This window comes from Gymnoscopelus braueri (genome assembly GCF_963280865.1).
Source record: "Gymnoscopelus braueri genome assembly, chromosome: 2".
Lineage (NCBI taxonomy): Eukaryota > Metazoa > Chordata > Actinopteri > Myctophiformes > Myctophidae > Gymnoscopelus > Gymnoscopelus braueri.
The window spans coordinates 36,980,346-37,004,915 of record NC_137604.1 but is presented as its reverse complement, the minus strand read 5'-3'; the positions used below and the strand labels follow the sequence as shown (position 1 = coordinate 37,004,915).

General features: G+C 43.4%; 1 protein-coding gene across 3 annotated transcripts; it reads left to right on the top strand.

Annotated features, from left to right (window-relative positions):
* Positions 1-354: 354 nt before the first annotated feature.
* On the top strand, positions 355-18,808 carry LOC308075159 (transcription factor MafK-like; the record flags this gene model as incomplete). Of its 3 annotated transcripts, none has more annotated exons than XM_080414823.1 (3): positions 355-377; positions 18,126-18,191; positions 18,329-18,808. In XM_080414823.1, exons 2-3 carry the CDS (start codon positions 18,156-18,158, stop codon positions 18,806-18,808), a joined length of 516 nt encoding a protein of 171 aa, XP_080270949.1. In that variant the 5' UTR covers positions 355-377; positions 18,126-18,155. The 3 variants fall into 3 exon arrangements, with proteins under 3 accessions (XP_080270949.1, XP_080270948.1, XP_080270947.1); XM_080414822.1 differs by lacking the exon at positions 355-377 and adding an exon at positions 1,105-1,144; XM_080414821.1 differs by lacking the exon at positions 355-377 and adding an exon at positions 17,810-17,873.
* Between the last annotated feature and the right edge of the window lie 5,762 nt (positions 18,809-24,570).

Here is a 24,570-nt window from a genome sequence, read left to right as displayed (position 1 = left end):
TTCTGACATAAGGGTAAATAACAAGGGGGTAGTAGTAGCCCTTGATCACACTTTACAAAGGTGTGATCACCTTTGTAAAGTTCACCTGCGATGAACAACCTATTACAGTGTAGTGTCTCGTATATAGCATATCTCTTTAAATGCTCGTTGCGTAGATCCTTCATGAATGAAACCATGTGATCCAAACATCATCTGACGTCTGGCGCTTCCTACCATAGACTCAAAACCAGCGAGGAAGGAGTGGATAGATCCGCGATCTGCAAGAAGAAGGTGTGAACGTAAATATACTCCCCAACTGTCGCTCTGAACGCCGGCTCGGCATTCAGCGTAAATCAAAACCTTTTGGCGGGCGAAGGAACCATCTCACTTTTGGTCGGGTAAGTTTGTACGGTTTTTAGTTAGTATACTTGTAGTAGCCGAAAATAAATCATAGCTGATCTGCTCGATGAGATGCTGAATATAGATCTTGTTTTGCTGACTGTGCACGGCACGCCACTGCCTGCCAGTGCCACGCCGCTGTCGTCGCCCGTCCCGTCCCGGTCTGTGTTTGTGTGTGTGCGTGGTGGTGGTGCCGCCGTGCTGCTGTGATGTTATGCTGACTGGATCACAGCCCAAAACGAGCGACATCATACCAATGAGGCGCTGTTTAAAGGGCTACAGCCTCCGCTGCTGAATCATCACCATTGGGCCGTCAAACACAGGCTTTGCGCTCCAGCGGTCGCCCGCTGCCTGTCGCCACGCCGACCGACCGACCAACCGGAGCTTTTCATAAGAACACATGCCCGTCGTAGACAAAGAGGGCGGCCGCTGTGTGCACTAGTGTGTCCAGCTTAAAACAGGCATGTGTCGGAATTACCGGGATCGAGATAGTTTGAGGGGGACAAGTGGGTAGAGGTATGGAAATGGTTGGGGATTCCCCCGGTTTTGAGTGTCATATAGTCATAGACGGCTAGATGTATAGAAAGGTTGAAGACAGCTTGGGAGCTGTTGAGAGAGATGAACTTATAGGAGCTGTACAAAAAGATCGATTCGCCTATACTGCTGGAACCGGAGCGAAGATCATTGACCCGACTGTACTGTAGGCTCCTGGACACACCGAGCAGCAGCACTGCCACATTGATTCTATCTGTTGCTTCGTTCTGAGGTAAGGTGGCTGGGTCAGCTGTTCGCACATGTAATTGGTGAAAATATAGTTTTCATATTGACTGACTCATGCCACCTGCTTCTACTCGCAGTGAGTGGCATAATTAAACCCCTAGCTTAACACAGCAACAAAAATAAACAGACCCCCCTGACATTCTCGCCTGTTTGCATAACTAAAGCTGGCAAAGTGTCAAAATATTTGCCATATAGGAGCTAATAGGGTACAACTGTGGCACTACTGTGTTGGCGATTATTTGATGAAATTACACAATTTGCTTTGTGTCACATGGGGTATTATATAGGCATTCAATTGTCTATTGGATTAATGGACTGCATAATGTAAAAACAATTCAGCCTGTTTTATTATATATGCTGCTTGTATACTCTGGACTGACAGACAGGCCATAGATGCTGATTCATCACAACGTTGTGTAGCCTATCTGAACGTTTGCGCGAGCAGAGTGGAGGCATGAGGGGAGCCATGGCAACATGAAGTTACACTGAAATTGGTGGCCTATCGAATTAAATTATATTCCAGGGATGTTTTTTTGTTGTTGCAGTTTTGGCATATTGCTGTCTATTCGCTTGCTTTATTATGCGCAGCGCGTGGGATGACTGGAAGGTCACCCAAAATACTAGGTATGGGGTTTGGTTGGTAGGCAATTATTTATTACATTCACGTAGCATATGATATGATATCCTGTCTCATATCCTAATGGCTATTATTGATAACGGTGAAATTGATTCTCCATTCTCTGTCTCGAACGCTGTGTAATTTCAAATCAAGTAAATTCCCTTGTTGAGATCGAGTTCTCGCGCTGGAGTCTCATGATTCGATAGGTCACTAAATTCGCTACAACACTATGGCACCGGCGGAAGGCGGACAAAGGTCTGGGCGCGAGCGAATGAGATGGGTTTATTAGGCTGGTCTTTGAAATAAATATGCCTGTTGCCTGTAACGAATTGTATTGAACGATTGCACACAGACAGAGTAACATGGGTGTAGGCAACACAATATTTTTGTGTGTGTGTGTGTGTGTGTGTGTGTGTGTGTGTGTGTGTGTGTGTGTGTGTGTGTGTGTGTGTGTGTGTGTGTGTGTGTGTGTGTGTGTGTGTGCGTGCGTGACTGCGTGTGTATATATATATTTAACAGCTGGAATTGTTTTTTAAGGGAGCTTTGGTTATTTCGGTGAATACACATTTCGTTGTTGTAATGGAATTTAAAAACAAAAACATTTATGTAAGAAAAAAGTAACGAAACATAAAGGTATCAGTTGAATAGCCTATTACTACATTAGCAGTCTACTTCCTTTTGGACTTAATTAGTCACCACTACGAAAATGAAAAGTGATATTTCCATTAAGGCCTGATAATGACTTGTAAGCCAAGTATTAAAAAATATATATGGCCTACTGCTCTGCCCACAAAGGCTACACTACACAAAACTATTGCAAAGATTTATTTATTTTTCTTTAGATTTTTTGTGTTTAGGGTTGAGGTTTTCAGCAGATTTGTCTGGGTTTACAGTACAATAACAATAGCAATATATATGTGGCAGTTAAGGTTGAAAGGCCAGTGTTCATGAACTGTGTGCAAAAAAAAAAAAAACTAATGCTGTACCAAAATGAAACATAAACCTCACAAGGGTATGGTCTGTAAGCATGGGATGCCCTTTAATTGATCTTGCTGAAGGGCCATTATCTCTTGGCTAGTAGCAACCTTGATGAACACCGCACATCTTAAACAGTGAAGAGTAATAGGGAAGCAATCTGGGCTGAAGAGAAACAGAAACTTCACCCTCTAATGACTCCATATCAGCAGCTTTAGTTGGAGTCAGCACTCTACTGAGAGTGTATCAAAAGTATGTAGTAAGCAAGTTGGCAAGTACTGTAATAGAGGGCCATAATGATGAAACACTTGTATCAGTATTGGAGAGAAGAGTGGCCTCTCTTTGCCTCTCTCTTCTTTCTCTCCCTCTGTCCCCCTCTCTGTGCTCTTTTTCTACTTCCCTCTCTTTCACACACAAACGCTTTCAATTTTTTTTTCTCCCTCGCACACCCATATAGGCTACTTTTCCCATTGACTTCTCAGATGTTGTGCCATGCACACGCACGCACACATATACACACACACACACACACAAGTGCACCCGCACCAGCACACAACCTAGGGGCTAAGCTTTTTTTATACATGGTATCAGTATTTAATCAGTGCTTGAAGTGCATTTCTCTGTCAAGTACTTCCCCATCCCTCCCTGGTGTTCACGGTAATTGAACGCTGACCAATGCTTATGTGTGCAACTTTGCTGATGGTGGCGGTGCAGCGAGGCGCAGAGCGAGGGATGAAGGAAGAGGGAGAAGAATGAGAGATGGGATTTGTGGAGAGATTGAGAACAAGGACCCTTTTGTCTTCAAGGCATTCCCCCCAAAAATGCTGAGGCAAAGCAAATGCTCTTTCGCTTGACAGATGGCGTTTTCACTTGTTACTTACCACAGCTACTTTCTTTGCCTTGGTGTGTGTGTGTGTGTGTGTGTGTGTGTGTGTGTGTGTGTGTGTGTGTGTGTGAGTGCGCGCATGCACACATGAGAGAATGAAGAGAGTGTTATAGAACACACCTGCAAGATGCTAAGATCTATTCTAGAGTAACCCTAGGATGTATAAACTCTAATATTGTGTGTGTGTGTGTGGTTGTGCTGCATTGTGAATGTGGCTGGCGATTGGAAAATGATTTTACAATCTCCCTTAGTTGACAGACAGTTGCAAAATGTTGCGGTTGCCAGAGACAGTTGGTGCTTGCCCTCTGCCCTTATATGCATTTAGTCTCTTCATTAGAGTCACGATGAGCAATAAATGTTGCATTACCCTCTTCTACAACATCAATGAAATAAAACATGATCTGTGTGTGTGTGCGCGCGTGTGTGTGTGTGTGTGTGTGTGCGTGTGTGTGCGTGTGTGTGTGTGTGTGTGTGTGTGTGTGTGTGTGTGTGTGTGTGTGTGTGTGTGTGTGTGTGTGTGTGTGTGTGTGTGTGTGTGTGTGTGTGTGTGTGTGTTAGTTTGTGCATAGTAATGAGTGGTTATGTGCACCTATGTGATGAAACAGTATGCAAGAGCTCCACTAGGTATGTCAGATGATGAGTCGGACAGGAACTATTAAACTGGCGTTTGCACCAATGGAAGGAAGGGCTACACTGATGCAAGTGCTATCAATTAGTTATTTTGGTTAACGTTTTCTTTTCCGCCGTGCTGTCTTTCCCCCCAGTGTGCGGGCTTGTGTGTGATAGAGATTCTTTAAGTGCCCTGTGTGTGTGTATGCTCACTATCTTGTTTACAACTTGGAGCTGTGTTTCAGTGAAGTCTGTTGGGTTAGCAAATTTCTCTGCAGAAATGTAAAAGCTTGGAGGGAGAGCGAGCAGGAGAAAGTGACACAAGGAGTGAAGAAGTGAGGCTGACAGAAGGGAGGGCAGAAAAAAAGCATGAAAAGGAAAGTCAGGTGAAGGAGTAAGAGAGGGAAAATGGGGAAATCAGAGAGAGAGGGAGAGAGGAGTGGGGTAGATCAATAGTTGAGTGTTTTTTCTCTACAGTAATGATGAAATATGGTGTAAGCAGATCTGGTGCATAATCACTGCTGTGCTCCACTGTTTTTCTGCTTCCTTGTGTCTTTGACATGGCAATCGGTCGCAGAGGGAACTGTGTGTGTGTGTGTGTGTGTGTGTGTGTGTGTGTGTGTGTGTGTGTGTGTGTGTGTGTGTGTGTGTGTGTGTGTGTGTGTGTGTGTGTGTACACAAGTAACTGTGGCATACTGTGTGTGTGTGTGTGTGTGTGTGTGTGTGTGTGTGTGAGTGAGTGAGAGAGAGAGACAGTACATGCTTGCTTGTATAGTATGTGTGTGTGCACCTTTGTATCTGTGTACACATGTGATCCCACGTATGCTCCTTATTTTACAAGATAATGAACAAAAATAGCCTACAAAGAAATCCCATTACAGCATAAAGGTATTGCATCATCGTCAATAATGCAATTGACTGAAGTTTTATGCTAAGTTGCTCAAATTACTTTTAGGAGCTAACTTTGTCTTACTGTGTTTCTCGTGGTATTTTACTTCACACGGTAAACATGATCTCCACGCTTCTTTCCCATATCAATAGCCTCTCTTTGATCACCAGGCCTGAGGTCAAGCTCTCATATTTGGCCCCTCAGGACTAATCCAGCATACAAAAGTTTATTTTGGTGCTTTTTGAGAAGGCTTGAGTGTAGTAGAGAGCACAGCGCATGTAAGAGGACACTACCACATCTGAGATCTCCACACACACACACACACACACACACACACACACACACACACACACACACACACACACACACACACACACACACACACACACACACAGTACGCACATGCACAAAGACACACAATTCAATACATAAGCCCCAATAGTAATGCTTTATTTTTACATGATGTGTTGGGATACTAAGAGCGGGTTGTAGCTATAGCTAAGCAAAGCTTCGGTAACCAGAGTATCCACGCCAGGGGTTGTCTTCCAGTTGCATCATCTTTATGTGCTAACTTGCCGCAGTTTTTAACTGCAGTGAGACGATCCGAGAATTGTGGTATGAATTTCTGAACCATGTTAAGAAAATCACAAGGGATCAATGCAGAGAGTGAAGACAAGGAATGGTACACACCTTTTATTTGCGAAACTTATCCCATATTGCGCATCATTAATGATGAATGACAGTTTTGTGCACACATACAGGTCTTGTCCATTTTCCTCCATCTAAAATCCAAACCTATTTAAGTAATCAGTAGTTTGTTACCTTTTGCGTTTCTATTCCATTAAGTTCATGTAATATGTGTTCATCTTTAAGTGTAGCCCAGTTTTATTGGTTTAATTTTCCCATTAATGCTGTGTGACTTGAAGTAGTAATCTCTCCCTCTCTTCTTTACAAGTAGTACAGTATCTACTACTGTACACGAACAGTAGACACACAAGTCAGTCTCTAAAGGCTTCACACAACTAGAAATCTCCCAGCTTTTGTTGTTAAAACATTGTGGAAACAATTAGATATAAGAACCAATCTTAAATCTTCAGGGTGGGCCCTCATTTTGGGGCAGAGCTGGAGATTATTGTTTCACCCTTGTGTGTCTGTCTTTGTATCTGAAGCTAATCTTGCAAACTACAATCAGTGCCAAATGTCTGGTGCACCCTGCCGGCAGCAGGTGAAGGAAGTCAGTCCTTGAACATTTTCCAAATCGGCCTCATGGTGGCACTATGCCAGCCCACTTTACGTTTTGGCCCATAAGTCTTGAAGCTTACAGTAGATCGTAGACTCAAAATCGTTTCACTAGATTCCTTGGATCATGATGCAGCTCTTTATATAGACCACGTTGAAAAGTTGAACCGTATGTCCTAGAAACATTATTTCCTCCCGCAGCTTCCTCTGGTCCTGCAACACATGACTTGCGTCAGTTTCTGCATCCGCACACACACACAGAGATACAGAGAGACTGTGACACCTATTACACTTGTGTGCACCCCACATAGAAAGATAGAGACATATATACAACACACGTGTGCGCCGCACACAAATAGAGGGAGAAACACAGCTGTAACTCTTTGAGCTCCATTACTGAAACAATGCCAATACCTTTACGCTTCAATAATACAAGACCTACATGTAACACATAAAGATTGTATCTAGAAATCCCCAGGGCCCAAGAGTTCAAAACCTTTTGGTCGATCAGATTTGGATTGTGGGTGTTAAATACATTATTTGAGTAACCACTCCTATATTTCTTACTGACATAATGTTTGCTGAGATATTTCTACCCTCACAGATTGGATATCAAATCCCAATGCTTGTTTGTCCAAAAATTACGGACGAAGGCACGGTGACGTCACCCATTGGTTTCTACAGATCCGTTTTGAAACCTTCTAGTTCAGCAAAGAATCCACCATCTTTGGTTTCCAGCTGCGAATGCAACCGGAAAACTAATGCTATCGGGTGGGAAGAGGAGCGACCCTTTACAATCAATTTTACGCATTTCAGATCTCTGATTGTCTGGTATCGTGAGACTAAGGTGCTATAGTTACTTGTCCCCCTTCTGAAAGTTAGAAGATTAGTTCAGTGAAGAGCACAGTGAAGAGCAAACACACACACACACACACTCATCAGAATTGATGTGTGCTCGTATGAATAGGCCTGTCACAATTGTTACATAATCGTGTAATCGCAATGAAAAAGCAGAAATAGCTGATCTACAAGCTTACAACGTGCGTTGAAAGCTTGTAGATCAGCTATTTCTGCTTTTTCTATACAATTATTAAATGTCAATAATTTCTTTGTATATTTAATTTATTTGTCATATCCGCCCTGTGCCATTTTTGTTAAAGAAGCCTAAAAGGCAAACGGCAATTAAAAATGCATTCACATGTTCCAGTGTTCAGTGCCAAACACACAATTAAATCTTTAATCGCAATTATTTGAGTGACAATTAATCGTAAAAATGTGTGCCCTATGTGTGAATGCGCGTGCATGAGTCACATAGCCAGTCATGCTACCTACTATGAGTCACAGGAACTGTGCCTCCTTAAAAACTGTCACCACCTGGAATATCTCCATGCCACTCACCACCAGTTTGGCATACAGACTGGTACCAGCCCACACATCAGTATACTCACTCTCGCTTCTCCGTGGTTTCTCCAGACTACAATGCATGGCACAAGGCCAGTCTATGGTTTCCATTTTAATATGCACAAAGTATGATGTCACTGCTTCTTCTGAAAAAAGAATGGTGGGGGAAAATAGATTGGTTACAAAAGTAGGACTTTTTATGTAACTTTAATCATTATGCTACTGATAATAATTATTCCCCGTAGAGTCATGCTATGCTTACCTAATGGCACAACGAGATACTGAGAGCAAGTCAGTTTTTGTGTTTTTTTCCCCTACTTTTTTTTTTTGCTGACCTGGGATGTACTAAGTCTAGGGGAAATAAACGACATGCTAGCTTAACTTATCACCGTCTCCCTTGCAGCTCTTTGTGTTCTCTCTCTCTCTCTCTCTCTCTCTCTCTCTCTCTCTCTCTCTCTCACACACACACACACACACACACACACACACACACACACACACACACACACACACACACACACACACACACACACACACACACACACACACACACACACACACACACACACACACCTACTGAGAGAAAGAGAGAGAGGTGGTGGTGGGGGGAAACCAAATTAACCTACAAGGTTTCTCTTCACTCAAAAAAGCCCTTACGAAATACAAAATAAAAAAAGGAGCCAGCGCTCAATTGCCTGACGATGCAGTTTTTTTTTGCTTGTGTTGGGAAATTTGTCATCACACTTCGACTTACTACCTGGAATGGGAAAAACGTGTCGACGCTAGGACTTTTTCTGTTCTTTAATAACACACAAACACTGTCATGTGCGCGCTGAAACAGTACACACAATAGTTTTTTTTTGTTACCCTAAGAAGAAAAGTCTGAAGTGATGGTTTCTTTCTCCATATCTCTCCATATTCTCTGCACTCTGCACTATACTCTCTCTCTCTCTCTCTCTCTCTCTCTCTCTCTCTCTCTCTCTCTCTCTCTCTCTCTCTCTCTCTCTCTCTCTCTCTCTCTCTCTCTCTCAAGTCCCCATCTTTACTTTCCCTGTTTTTACTTGCATCTCTTCTCTCTCTCTCTCTCTGTCTCTCTGTGTGTTTGTGTCTGTGTTATCATGCTTATTTCACGCTCTGTGTACCTTCTAGTTAATAGCTTCCTACTCTCTCTCCACATGGAAAACTCCCAACTCCTGCCTTCTCTTCTTTTACTTCCTACTCTTTCTATCGGTATCTCCCTCCCTTGATTTTCCCACCTCTCTCTCTCTCTCTCTCTCTCTCTCTCTCTTTCTTTCTCTCTCTCTCTCTCTCATATCTCTGCTGTGAGACTGTGAGGTTGCCGTTATCACTGATCAGATTCCTAATTCTCAATTAGCCACTGCACATTGCTCACCGTTAATTATTTACTGGCTCCCTCAACACCCCCAGCCCATGCTGGATCAATGGGCACTGCTGGCTTTATTTTTACACAGGCAGAAGAGCCAGGAATGAGCACTGTGGCGCTTCAAGGTTTAATTCTTTCTGCATTCGTGTCACTACATCTTTCTCTCCCTCTACCCGTCATGCTCTATCTTCCTCCGACCATTTGTCCTCGCTCTCACAGTTTCCTCCCACCCTGTGTCCACATTTCTCTTTGCCCGTCTTGTTTCATTTTCTCCAGTGGTATTACTGCTTAGAAGAACTCACAGGAGCCTCAATTGATGGTGTAACAGGGTATGCAGACGCTGGGCATGTATGGTTACCATTACACTGCAAAATACCTCTGACATCTGACCATGGTTATCTTTTGGTGATTTGGAATCACTATAAAAACAAATGTTGAATCAATGTCCCACTGTGCCATAACTAAACACCCTGATGGAGATGGAGTCTAATGCAGTATCTAAGCCGGCCTAAGTATGACAGTTTAGTTAACCTGACATTAACTGATTTCTGCGATGCGACTGTTTGAAAATCGATGAATATCAAGACAGTCATGTGATGTAGAATACATTAACCCATTAAGACCTGGAACGCATCAGTGTCACTTTAGATTTCTTTGGCTATTCAAAAATAGCAGATATACAAGCTCATAGCGCGGCACTCGTAGATCTGCTATTTTTGAAAAATCTTGAAAAAAAAAAAATTCCCCCAAAAAACTGTTATGATTTAGATTTTTTTAAAGAATCGCCTCAGGTCTTAATGGGTTAAGCTTAATGCTCTGAGCTTGTTCTCTGGTGCTTTTTAACATTTTTCTCCCCAATTTAGTCGTTATGCCAATTGATTCCTCCCCACACACACATTTGTGTGCTGTCACTGCTGTTGTACCCTACTGACTCACCTGCCAGTGAGGAGCCTCACTGGCAGGTGACTCCCCACCCGGCTTCCCTCCCCCGAACACGGGCCAATTGTGTTCGTATAGACGCTTGACAAAGCCGGATGCACCACAGTGGATTCGAACCCGCAACCTCCGCAGAGGCGGACAGGCACTTTAGCACTGCGCCACCCGAGTGCCCTGAGCTTCTGTTCTTGATCATTTCTGTCCACTGGCTCTTTATATTCACACACACACACACACACACACACACACACACACACACACACACACACACACACACACACACACACACACACACACACACACACACACACACACACACACACACACACACACCAGCCTGCGGTTCGTTATGAAGAGCTAATCTAGTTGCTTATTTGTCTGTCTGTCTGCCTGTATACAGGCATTGTGCGTGCAGGGCTTGTGCAAGCTATTAAGTAGGAAGTGTCTTTCTAAGAAATTCCTCTCTGCGCGTTGGTAGAGGCGAGAGCAAAGGGTTCTCTCTCAAACAAGATTAATTAGAGCTGTGTGTGGAGCCAAAAGCTTGTGCACATGTACAGTACACACACGCACACACACGCACGCATGCACAGAGTTCATCACCCTCTTCCTTGTTGGGCGAGATAGAGTGGTTGACGGAAGCATGCTCTGTGTCATCTTTCGGTGACTGTCATGTTCTTAAATCTACAGGATCTTCTCCTGTGATAAGTGGGTTCACCTTTGACCCCCACACTACCTGACATCACCAGGTCTCTCTCCCACTACACACTGAAACATCCACAGGTTTTATTTAACTGTTGGGTTATTAATACTGGATTTTGCAATGCAGTATTAGTCTCTTTCACTGGAACCAGATTTGTCCACGTGTGTGTGTGTGTGTGTGTGTGTGTGTGTGTGTGTGTGTGTGTGTGTGTGTGTGTGTGTGTGTGTGTGTGTGTGTGCGCACGTCTGCAATATGCGTGCGTGTGTGAGAGAGAGAGAGAGAGTGAGAAGGAGCATTTAAAGAGAGAGCGGGAAGAGGGAGTCAGGGAGAGAGAGAGTGGCAGCAGTTTTGTTGCGTCGGATCAACTCCAGAACTTTTTCTAATTGGAGGTTTTAGCCGTGGCCGTTGCTGAGTTCAGTAGATTTTTTCCCTTCTCCTCCCTCCTTTTCGACCCCAACCCCCCCCCCCCCTCTATCCCTCCATCCCTTCCTTCCTACCCCCATACCCAACAGCTAAGCTCTTACAAATGTGTTGAGGATGCATTTTCACCCAAACACTCTCCCACCCCTCATCCTCCTTCACTGCCCTCCCTATACCTCCCTCCATCCCTCCATTCCTCCTTCCCTCTCTCTCTCCCACCCTTCTTATTGCTCCTCATCAGCCTCCCTCTCCATCCTTCTCTCCCTGCACCTCTGTCCTCCTCTCCTCCTCCTTCTCCTCTCTCACTAGTCTTTTCCTTCTATCCCTCTTTCTCCCCTGTCATTTGCCCCCCTCCTCACGACTCTGTCTTCCCTCCATACTCAGCGTTTTTTCCTCCGCTGTGGGTGTGATGTCTCCGCTGTAACGCTAATCAGCTCTGGAGACGTCAGCATTCTTTCAGCCCCCCCACCCCATTCTCTCTCACACCCCCCCCCGTTCCCTTCTTCCTCCTTTTCTATTCTTTTATTTTCTCCTCTCGCTCTCTCTTTCTCCGCTTCTGTATTTTCCACTTCTTCGCTACCTACCGTTCCTCACCTCCTCCTCCTCCTTCTCCTCCATGCGTCCTGTCTTGTGTGTGTGTGTGTGTGTGTGTGTGTGTGTGTGTGTGTGTGTGTGTGTGTGTGTGTGTGTGTGTGTGTGTGTGTGTGTGTGTGTGTGTGTGTGTGTGTGTGTTTGTGTGTGTGTGTGCGTGTACGTGTTGTCTCTCTGCTGTAACAGTAAGCAGCTCTGCTCTTGAGTTGTCAGCGTTCTTTCAGTTTGCTCCATAAAAATACAGCCTGCCACAGCAAAAAAAAAAGAAAAAAAGTCTGTCGTAGCAACACAGTGGCAGTGACCACACTGCGACGGGCCGTTGGCCACGCATGGGGTGGCAAGGACACCTTTGGTGAAGCATGCGTTTGTGTGTGTGTGTGCAGACCCATGATGAATGGACATGCCTTCGCTCAGCAGATGATCCTTAAACCTGGCTGACTCGCCTGACACTAAACACACGGTCTCAGGTCATTCTGTGTACAAACATACGTGCGCGCACACACACACACACACACACACACACACACACACACACACACACACACACACACACACACACACACACACACACACACACACACACACACACACACACACACACACACACACACACACACACACACGCAGTGATATCGCTGTTCATATTAAAGCATGCAATTAACTGAGTGCATTTGTGTTTAGTATGGGTAGCTCTGCTGGGAAATAAACCCCTAATGATGTGAGTGTTAAAGTGCCACGTTCAACCTACTGAGTTATACAAGGATCACCTCACCTTTGTGCCATGCTCTGCCTACTGATGGATTGGAACTGTTCCAGCATTGTTACTCTCTACCCAGAATAGTGCGTATACATACGTGTATATATGGTTATATACACTCAATAGAGACAAACATGGTACAAATGACTAACTCTGACAGAGAGCGAAGGTAACCCAATTAACACCCGGGATTTTGACATATTTGCATGTTTCTTGTATGCTTCAATTATGTACTTCCATGTTTCTATTTTGATTGATTGATTGAATATTTTATTAGGCAAAAAATTTAAAACAGCAGTTACATTTAAAATACTTTGTCTAACAGGTCCGTTCATAAAAGTCCTTGCGGACTTGTTTCCAATGAGGGCCTTGGTATTCAATTCATAGGCATATATAGTGGCACCACAGTTCAAATATCATTACAAAATAAACAGCAAAAAAAATAACACTATGTACAACAAAAAAATAAAAAAGAGGGGGAAAAAAAAATATGTACAAGAACAGGGGGGGGGGGTATATTTACAGGGTATATTTACATTTACAAGCCAGATTGCCGCTTCATTTTATTTGCACCCCACTTGCATGGAGGTGCGGAAACGGGTGTGTGCATGTGTTTGTTTTCCTGCATGTTTGTTGTTTATTTGTTTGTTTTTGTGTGGAGATGGGGCAGGAGGGGGATGGGGTGATGCCTGGCAGGAATGGAGCCTCCTCCTCTGTCTTTTCCCATCCCCCCCGAGCCACCCTCGCTCTTTGATCCACCCCATTGTGTGACAGCGCACCCCCAGTCTAAGAAAGGGGTACACTGCGTTCCAGATCATAGCCATAGATAGGTAATAGGTAACACATAGGGCTGGGCACTTTATAGATTTTTTTATCGTTTATTGTCTGTCAGTGTGATCCGTATCGTGTTTTTCATTACATTGCGATACACAATTTTGTTGTCTCTAGATTAATGATAAAAAGCAAACGGTAATTCAGTTTCTTCAAAAAATAATCTCTTCAAAATAGTCCATTGAAAATGGAACATTTTCATTTGATACGGTATCACACTTCCCACATGAGGTCCATTATGATGAGTCATCAATGAGATTGATTATGTGTGATTTGACATATGAGCACATAATGTGATGTTTATCAGTATTGGTATATATACATAATAAATATTTTATTATGGCCATATGATAGATTTTTCCACATTGCCCAGCCTTAGAAGACATCCACTTATTGAGATGCATCTGTGGTACAAATAGGCATCTTCTTACTGAGTACAAAGTAAGAAAGACTTTTTGTTTTTGTTTGTTTTTCTTTGCTGTTGAACCCTCTCAACAAGCGCTTGAAGAATGGATGTGGGATTTAATTGGTCAATGGGTTGGTTTTTAGCCATTTCTTTTATTATTATAACTGTTATTATTGACACTGTGTGCGTGTGTGCGTGCGTGCGTACGTGCGTCCGTCCGTCCGTGTACAGCTAATCTCCGGCACCGTTGGACCGATCGGCGTGACATTGTGCACACACACTCCAGAGCAGAGCCTCTGCCCCACATGTTTCACAATGGCCTGTTATAGCCCCACCAGGAGGCCGATTTTTGCAAAACACGTTTTGATATCACTCCTACAGATTTTGCCCAAACATCACGCACATCGGTACACATTATCTCTATAGTCATGTGATCAAGACGGATCTGTCCGATTTTTCATATTCCATCCTGATTGGCTAAGATTGGCATCTATAGTTTGCAGGAGTGGCTTGTTTTGAACAAAATGCCTCAAATCATGAACGCAGCGTCCGATTGCCGTGAAACTATGCACTATGCACGCACATTTCCACTAGGCAGAGGAAGAAATGCCACCCTTTTCATATTGGCCTATTATAGCGCCACCAGGAGGCAGATTTTTGCAAAACAAGATCTGTGTTCCGAGGAGCAATTTTTTCTAGTTCAAGAATGTTATGTTTTGTTTTTTTTTACCCTTTTTCTCCCCATTGTAGTCGTTATGCCAATTGATTCCTCCCCACACACATTTGTGTGTTGTTACTGCTGCTGTATCCTACTGGCTCACCTGCCAGTGAGGAGCCCCCACCGAAAGGACGTAGAGCCTTCGTCCTACTCCTCCCGCCCCAACACTCCCTGCTGACAGGTGCCACCGCAGCCGGTAATAATAATAATAATAATAATAATATAATAATAAACTTTATTGCAGCTCAAAGTGCTTTACAGAGCAAGAATACAATTACAATTACAACTAATTTAACATTAAAGCAAAAAAAAGAAAAGCAAAAGCATAAAACTACATTAAAATAATAGCAAAAGGCAGTGAATCAGGCAAAACAGTGAGGTGAAAAACAGTGAAAAAATAACTAAAAGCAAGAGTGAAGAAGTAGGTCTTGAGCTGTGCTTGAGCTTGAGCTGTGGTAGGAATACGTGCAATGGCAATTATCACCCTCCCTGCCCGGCTTCCCTCTCCCGAACACGGGCCAATTGTGTTCGTATGGACGCTCGACAAAGCCGGATGCACCACGGCGGATTCAAACCCACAACCTCCCTCCCGCGGTGGTGGGCAGGTACTTTACCACTCCACCACCCGAATGTTATGTCTGTGAGCAAGCTGAAGTCAAGTGTCTGTCGCATCGCATGTTGTTATTTTGAAAATTAGTTATTGTGGAGTTGTGGGTAAGCGACACACACCATCATACTATGGAATATAAATGAGACTTTAATGTTGTTTGGGGCTGCGCAGTGGCAGGGAGCTGCCGTGTTGTACAGTAGCTAACTGTAATAAACGTGCTGTCTGAGTAATAGCCTAGCACTATTCTTTTCCCTTATCCTTCACTTAATTTGCATACATTTGTAGTAAAAGGATGCTGATGTGTGTGTGTGTGTGTGTGTGTGTGTGTGTGTGTGTGTGTGTGTGTGTGTGTGTGTGTGTGTGTGTGTGTGTGTGTGTGTGTGTGTGTGTGTGTGTGTGTGTGTGTGTGTGTGTGTGTGTGTGTGTGTGTGTGTGTGTGTGTGTGTGTGTGTGAGCACTACAGAATCTCCCCATTGACTTGTACTTTATTTGTCTTTGATCTAAGGCTATTTATAACTGTAGAAATTGTGGCAGGATACACACACACACACACACACACACACACACACACACACACACACACACACACACACACACACACACACACACACACACACACACACACACACAGAGAGAGAGAGAAAGAGTTGTACTACAGGGGAGACTTTGCACGCTAATTAGAAGCAGATACAGAAAGTAGTCAATATTTCAACAAAAGAGCAACCTCCTCATCAGAAGGCTCATTCCCTTTTGTCACTTAACAAGGCATCACTTCCCTGACAGTTCACTGACTAAAATCCCTGAGTGATACTAATCACTTTGAAATCTCCTGGAGCCACCTGCTTATTGTAAACCATGCTGGCTTGAATGTAAAACATCATCAATATTATTGTTATGATTAAGTTTTCAGCTTCACCTAGCTGAAGGACCCCCTTGAAAACGAGATGATGCATCTCAAAGGGTTTATTGTTCTTATAAAGGTATGAATGGTTATGATGGGGGGGGGGGGGGGTTTGCTTGCTCAGGGGCACTTTGACACATAGATCGGGCCGGGAGGTGAACCAGTGACCTGATTACCAGACAGCCTCTCTACCGAGGGTGGCTGTAGCTTAGAGTTCAATGTTTTGTAGGCTGGGCTGCTCCAACAAAAACAATTGGTTCTCGGGTGGAAATCTGGGTGGGCATCTGCCGCTGCACTAGCAACTCCTTAACCTCGCGTCACCAGTCTTTCCACCTCGGAGGAAAGCCTGGTATGCGTTATTAAAGACCTGTGTGATCCGAAAAAAAATTGCCCATCCGGTTTTGTGGTGCCGCTTTGTTTTGGTTCCCCAATCCCTATTTAAATGGATCGAATTTCCCCGTGGGATAATACAGACTCTAAATAGTCTCCGGAAAGTGCACTCACATTTGTATTTAAAAAATAAGCTAAACTACGCCGCATCAAGGATTTTATTAGGACGGACCTATTTTGGGGTGAAGTCTTTCCGGATCTGCCCATCCGGCCGCCTGATGACGCGGATGACGCGCCTGGTGACGTAGAGTTACTTCCGCTCCCGACCGGATCATAGAGCCGAAAAGATATGCTGCCCAGGCTAGCAACTCCTACAGGTTGGTCTGGGCACCTGTTCAGCAGAGGTGAGGAACTCATTGCGATGCATTGTGAGCTTGTGGATCTGCCGTCTTCGGCAACACATGGTACGACGAAGTATAAATGAAGAATAACCCTTTCACGGTCCTGTAGCTATTTCTGGGCTAGTCTCTCAAAGTTTAAATGGGAGTGTAGGGGAATATGGGGTTAAGAGGGGTACAAAAAAGCGTGTGTGGGGGGGGGGGGGGGGTGTTCAGAAACGGGTGATGAAGAGTGATGTGAAGGAGAGCAGAAATGTGAGTGGAGGGGGAGGAGGGAGGGAGGGGAAAGTGAGATCAGGAATCTGCTGATTCATCATGACTGGTCTCATGATGATCGCTCAGCAGCAGCAGCAGCAACAATAGTTGTCCTTCATCTAACACACATGCGCGCACGCGCACACACACACACACACACACACACACACACACACACACACACACACACACACACACACACACACACACACACACACACACACACACACACACACACACACACACACACACACACACACACACACACACACACACACACAGATCTTAGAGATGACAGTGAGACCAACACGCAACACAAAGCATCCCATTGAGGAGCTTGCAGTGAAGATGCTCATCGGTGGTGCTGTAGGCTCTAAGTACTGATCTCATCTTTTGCACTTATCTGACCCCTCCTCTTCTTTGTTGACTTGTGATTCATGTTATTTCGTAGCCTTTCTTGTCTCTTGTTTACTACTCAGTGGCAGGCATGCCTACATATGGGTTGTGACAGCTCTAGTTTTATTTGATTAGAATAGTATAAAGTAATGCGTGTGTGCGTGCGTGCGCGTTATGACTGTTAACAGTTGGTTTTCCCCTGGATTCCTTCCCACTATTTCTACCACTTCCTCTCCTTCTGACTCACTGCTCTCCTATTGGCTGCGAGCAAACCAATGAGAGCTCTAGAATATCATGGTAGTGGGCACTGTCTGTCACCCTAACCACAAGGAAACAGGAAGTCAGGGAAATTCTTATAAAAGGTGCGTTTGCCTCACCTTCAGCCTTACGGGTACTGGATACATTGCAACATGATTATGTGGAACTGTGCTACTCGATGCAACATGATGTCTCTATCAGTCCTGGTAGGTGTCAGTCTGCCCACAGAGACCAAAGATGACTTGACCACATGAACCCTAGCATCCCCTATTCAGGGGGTGAATATTCAACTATTTTCAACTAAGTATGTGGGTTTAAATGGTTGTAAAATGTCATCGTCTGTTCATGAAGTTGTACTTTTCAGCTTCAACTTGACTTGCTTGACCTCCTGTCCGTCCGTGCCTGCTCAGTACGTCTGTCTAGTCAAATAGGCTGACTCGTTTGTTTCTCCTCCAAAGGTCTGTTCAGAAGAGCGAGGCTCTCGTGGCATGACGACCACTAACAAGGGGAATAAAGCCTTGAAGGTAAGAGGCTGCACTGCGTTACATCTGATTGCGTCATTGTGCTGTGAACCACCTGAACATTCTGCCTGATGTTTTTTTCTTCTTTTTTCCTTCAACCCTTACATCCCTCGCTCTCCTCCTCCCACCTCTTACCCCAGGTGAAGCGGGAGCCGGGGGAGAATGGCACCAGCCTGACGGACGACGAGCTGGTGACCATGTCCGTGCGGGAGCTCAACCAGCACCTGCGGGGGCTCACCAAGGAGGAGATCGTGCAGCTGAAGCAGCGGCGCCGCACGCTGAAGAACCGCGGCTACGCCGCCAGCTGCCGGGTGAAGCGTGTCACCCAGAAGGAGGAGCTGGAGAAGCAGAAGGCGGTGCTGCAGCAGGAGGTGGACAAACTTGCCAACGAGAACGCCTCGATGCGCGCGGAGCTGGACGCGCTCAGGTCCAAGTACGAGGCCCTGCAGAGCTTCGCCAGGACAGTGGGACGGAGCCCCGCGGTCGGCGTCGGGGTTCGGGCTGCCGGCGGAGGGGGAGGGGTGGCGTCCTCGGTCATCGGGCCGTTCATACCGGGGAAAGTGGCGACGGCAACGAGTGTCATCACGATAGTGAAGTCAAAAACGGATGCGCGGTCTTGAGGGGAGGAGGCAGATGATTGGAACGTGGTGGTGGTGGGGGGGGGGGGTGTCATGCAGTTGCCTCTAAGTAATCCTCTTTTTCTACTTCATCGTCTTTCCTCTATGTGCACTAATCTACAAAAGAGCTGGACAGGTGTAAGTTAATCAACCCCTCCTCAGCCATGTTGGCTGAGGCCTGTCATCTCTCAGTGCAGATATAGGAAAGGAGGGAAGTAGAGGAAGCTTCTTGGACTATTAGGATGCAGCCCATGGTCAGTGCATGATCATTGAGCACAGGGCACATAGACAGGGTTCCTAGATGTTTTCTAGGCCTGGATTGTTTATTTATTTTATTTTATTTTACAACATAAACAATGCCAAAATTGTCAACCAAGACTACTGGTAGATCTAGTTATCTGTAAGTAGATGATGAACTAATTCAACTTTCTCTCCATGTTTGACACACCACATTATTATTATCAAAAGTGTTAGTTTGTCCTTGCCAAACCAAGGTGCGGTACTTTGAAATCCCATAAGAAAAACATTCTAAGTTTTTGAAAAACAATATATATTTGTTCATCTGGGAGACTTTGTTATTGATTGATTGAATTTGTCATGGAAAGGTCTTGGGATTTCAAGTTACAAATAAGATGTAGGAACCCTGGTTTTAGTTATGCTGTATGTTTCCAAAAGGAGAGAGATTTCAGGTGACCCACAAATTTCACTGTCTGCAAAGAAGGAAGAAACTTCCCTATAGTGCTCCACCAAGCCAAGAACAACTGAACTTTTTTGAGAAAAATACTGTAGGAAAAATATATCTTACTCAACGGTGGTAACTGTACTGTATTTCTACTGTTTTGTACTGTGTTGTCATTCACATGAGGTCCAAAGTGTATTCTCTGTGTGTGAATTGTTATGTATCAGGAATTCTGTGAAATTCTGTGGTGTGGTTTGTTTTGGTATTGCTATATCTAGTTAGTTGTCTTTTTCTACAGTCTCTCTCCTTTAGCTCTTCATCCCCCCCTTCTTTCTCTCTATATAATGTTTCAAACCCAACGGACTATTCAATTCTTTCTACCTTTGCAGGAAGAGGAAACAATAGCAATTGATACTACTCAAAACATTCACCACAGAATGGTACTTTTATCTGAAAGCATATTAATTCATGGCATTGCACTTGTATTCGTGTGAAAATACTCTGGAAATGGTGTTATGGTCTATTATGATAATATGTACTGAGAAAAATCAAGAAGAAGAACTTTTGGAGAGATGTTTGAGATTCAACCCAGGTGTCTGTTGACCTATGCTTACAGACCTGTGCTTAGTGGAATGCACTGACCAATCAGGAATCAGGTTGTGACAGCAATTAATCAACAACCATCGCTGTGTATTTTTGTGAGAGCTGTGTAGTACATGTACAGTAGCTATCGGGATAATAACACCCATTTATGTGACTTTGCAGTTTTTCAATTCATCGACCACTGAAGAAGACACTTAGGCATTTAAAATGTTTTGAAGAACAGGGCTTATTTTCCCCTTCTGTTACAAGCTACTTTGTGGCAAGGCAATGTAATTCGATTTTCAGTTGGAAAGGGTTCATGTTGCTTAACTTGCTGCTTGCTTTCTGAATTATTGATTTAGTTCACTGGTGAATTTGATTGGCTAATGGTTCAGAAATGTAGGTTGCCATGCCTACATCTACTTTATTTTTTTTCAAACATGGAATCAAAGTGGTTAGTCACTGGCTTTCCCCTGGCCTTTAACCGTTGAGCTCACTTAAGTAAATGCTTGCCCACTGACATTGCAAACAGCTAACAATGTCAGCCATTTCAATATTAACGAAAATATTTGTCTGAGTTCCTAGTCACACAAATGGATGTCATTTACCCATGGGCTTTACCATGAATCTAGTCTTACAATATGTGGTGTTATACTCAAAATGATCTTTGTCTATGTATGGTAGGGTCTGGACTTTTGTAAAGACGCACTTATCTTTGCATTGTTTATAAAAGAAAAACCTTTGGAAAAAAAAGGTGTAACAACATTTGTTTGATATATCTCTCTCTATTTTGCAATTGTACCAAAAGTGGCTTAACTATTGAAGTCAATAGCTTTGTTTTTCTCTAGTAACTAGGCACGTGTGTGTAACCGTGGGCTAGCGTGTGGTGTGCCGTGTTGGTATGTGACGAGGTGTAACTGTATTGTTCACTATTTCATGGATGTGATGTTTGATCCCGTTTGATTTTGGGCCAGAGCAGGTGATGAAACCATGGGCAATTCGGCTCTTTATATATTCGTTGAAAGCTCTGTCCTCTCAGCATTCAGCACTACACTAGTAGTGGCACAGATCTGAATTATACTGTGTTTAATTACCTATAAATCTGCAGTCACTAATAATGATTTATAAGGCATATTGTAAACTTAATTTATTAGACATCCATATTTCTGATCAGAGCATTGGCTCTTGATTGCACTCCTGCACTGCAGCATTCATTCTGATATGACCAGGTATGACTTAAAGAAATGGGGATGAATAACTTTGTACACCTGAGGATCTTATGAGTTCAGGTAAACTGTTGTGCAGGGTTGTGTAGCTGGGTGGAAGAATACCCACATATAGGGCCTCTATGGCTGCATCACACCTGCTCTTCCAGTAAGTTATATTTGTGCGTTGTGTGTGTTTTAGATAACATTTAGTTTCTTCTGTGTATGTTTTCTATTGCTATGTATATTTAATGCTGGTCGTATTTGTTTTTATTTATTTGCTTTTGTACCGTTCCGTAAATGACTGGAAAATGAAACAGTTTTATAACTGTCTGTGCTGTTTTTATAAAATAGAAGAAGCAACGGCTGGTTCATCAGTCATGGAATGAGCTTCCCACCATTCATGAAGTTCAATCACCTCAAAGCATTCTGCGACCTGAAGGCGAGTGTGACTTCAAAAGAATGGTTCTTTGTAATAGAATCTACAAAGATAAAACAAACAGTTCTCAGCTTCCCAAATTTGACTGGTGCTGCTACTTTCTGTTGATAAGAAATGTGTGGTTTGTCAGCCTACTGCTGTGCAGTTATGGAAAACAGTAGGGTATTTCTTAATTTGTATCTCATAACAGCATCAAACTCATCCAGGTAGCAGGGACAAAAGCAGGGACGATGGGAGGTGGGGGGGGGGGGTAAGGAAAATGTTGATATACCACAAGCCTGTGTACTGATAAGTGATAACCATTTGCAGGTCCAATCAAGCATGAAACTAGAGAGCTACAAATATCAAGTGAAAATGTCTCTAGTCTCTACACTCACCTGGCATTTAGCTGTGAGGAAATGCATTGGCACCACTCGCGCACATGAATACATACATAAACACACTATATTTGTGTGTTCCGGTTATATATATATATATATATATATATATATATATATATATATATATATATACATGTATGTATGTATATATATATACATATATTCTTTTTTTTCCTATCCTGGCTGCACAGAACGCTTTTCTCTGATTGGTGGTCTGTGAAATTGCTCTGATGGGAGTTTTCCATATAATCTTGTTTCTCACGCAAGCTTTGCCTTTCGCTTTTTGTGTGTGTTTTTTTTTACATTTGCTTTGTAATTATGTTATTGTTCCGTCTTTTGACTGGCAAGTTCTGTGGTATGGGGTCAGGTGATGAAAAATCTTAGGGGAAAAAGAAAGATGAAAAGAACCTTGGCTTTGGAAAGATAACACAAACATGAAACATGCTTGTCAAAAGATGATGTGCCACCGTCCAGTTGTACCAATGTTATTGCTCAGTTTGAGACCGTTGTTTTCGTTTTTTACCCTCCCCCTGTTGTCTAGAGAGGATGACTAGTGAGTGAATATACAGTATGTGTGTCAGTGTGGTGACTGTTGTTAAATGGACGCCTCTAATTATGCAAACTGTGTAGGGCCTCTGAAGGGGCAACGTTAGAACACCTGTACTCCATACAGGAGTAGTGATGCTATAGATGTTGTCTGAAGTTGTCGTCATCATTATAACTGCAGGTACAGTGAGAAGTGACGAGGTCAGTAGCTTTTTATACAGAGTGTTTATCTATTTATCTTTGGTTTTCAAATGCCAATGTCAGTTTATCTCTGCCTTTAAATGTGGCATATGTGGAGGGACTTCCGTTACGTTGCAAATAGGGTTGGATTAATCATGGAGAGACTAAATAATACTGTACTTATTTTTAATCCTCCATTTTGAATTGGGAAGAAGATTGGATGCAATCTAGCTTTCGTGTTTGACTCTCGGTCAACCGTAAGGCTCCCATGGTTTTGCTCTTGCATGCTCAGATTTACTAACATGGTTTATTTCTGCAAGTGATGGAGTGGGTTTCAACCCTGATTCCTCCAATCTGTAGACAGAATTCAGTGTGTGATACTGTAGGTGCTGTATCCATCAAAGGCCTGCTTTCTCTCACTGTCCACAGTAGGTGAATGATCACAGAAGTGTCTTTGTTATCTTCTCTTAGTAGAAGTGGTCAACTGAACCATCAGTGGCATTTATGTTTATCTGGAGTGGATGGAGTCTTGAAAGCCTTTCCTTTTTGAGATGCGTATTGGACAAACTGACCCAATTTGTTAGTCTGTATTATACTCATGACTACACAGGACAGGTTATCGTAATAGAGAATGAGATTACCCACTCATGCCCTCAGTATGAAAAGCTATTTTCATCATGTACCCTTTTGGCAACTTGTAAACCGCATAGCTGTTCAGAAATGATTTACAGAAGCTGGAAGGAGTGGTTAAGACATGCCTGATAGATCTTAAGTAATTTCCCACTCACCGTATCTACACTCTTTACACAAAAGTCCACGTTATGGGGAATGGTGTTAACTTTTCGATTACCTTGCCCTTCCCCAAAAATGTCTGCCTATTCTAGAAAACGCAAATCATTAACTCCTTATCTTGATGCTTGGCCAATCAGCCTGTAGTCATTGAGTTGTTTTTCTGTCTAGTGAATCACACCACCAGATTCTAAAAGCCCTTTCACCCATCTCTGATGACGATCAATGAAAGTAAATGAACCGAGAGTTCCTTTGATCGTTTTTGTACACTGTTTATTTGTCTCCCTTCTCTGTCTTTCTGTTCCCAACTCTCCCTTCTTCTACACACACTCACACACATGCATGCATGCACGCACACACACACACACACACACACACACACACACACATGCATACACACACGCACACGCACACGCACACAGACACACACACAGACAGACAGACAGACAGACAGACAGACAGACTGACACACTGACCCTGTAATGGAAGATTTCACCCATAGCATAGGTGTCCTATGACAATTCTTCATTCAGCTTTTTATTATTTTCTTATTTCTTTGCTTTTCATTCTTTTAATTTATTTTCCTTTAATAACTCCATCCACTCTCTTCTCTTTCTGTTATCCCCCACCCCACCCCCACCACCATCACCACCACCACCAAACCACATGTGGCGTCTAATGGTGAGCATGTGACTAGGTTGCTAATGGAAAGTTGGATATTTTTGTTTTTCTAAAGTATACAGTTAATGGTCAGTAAAGCTATAGAGAAGTAGTGAGTTTGTGTGGATATGGCATATTCAAAAATGACCTTGTAATAGAAAATTCTGTGTTTTGTAATATTTCTGTATGGGGTGTAATAAATTATTCTACCACAGTACTTTCTATGGGAAAAAAATACTTAAAATGTGACAGTCTTTGTAAGTATTTATCATCAACTAAATTATTGTACTTTTTTTTTTTTTTTT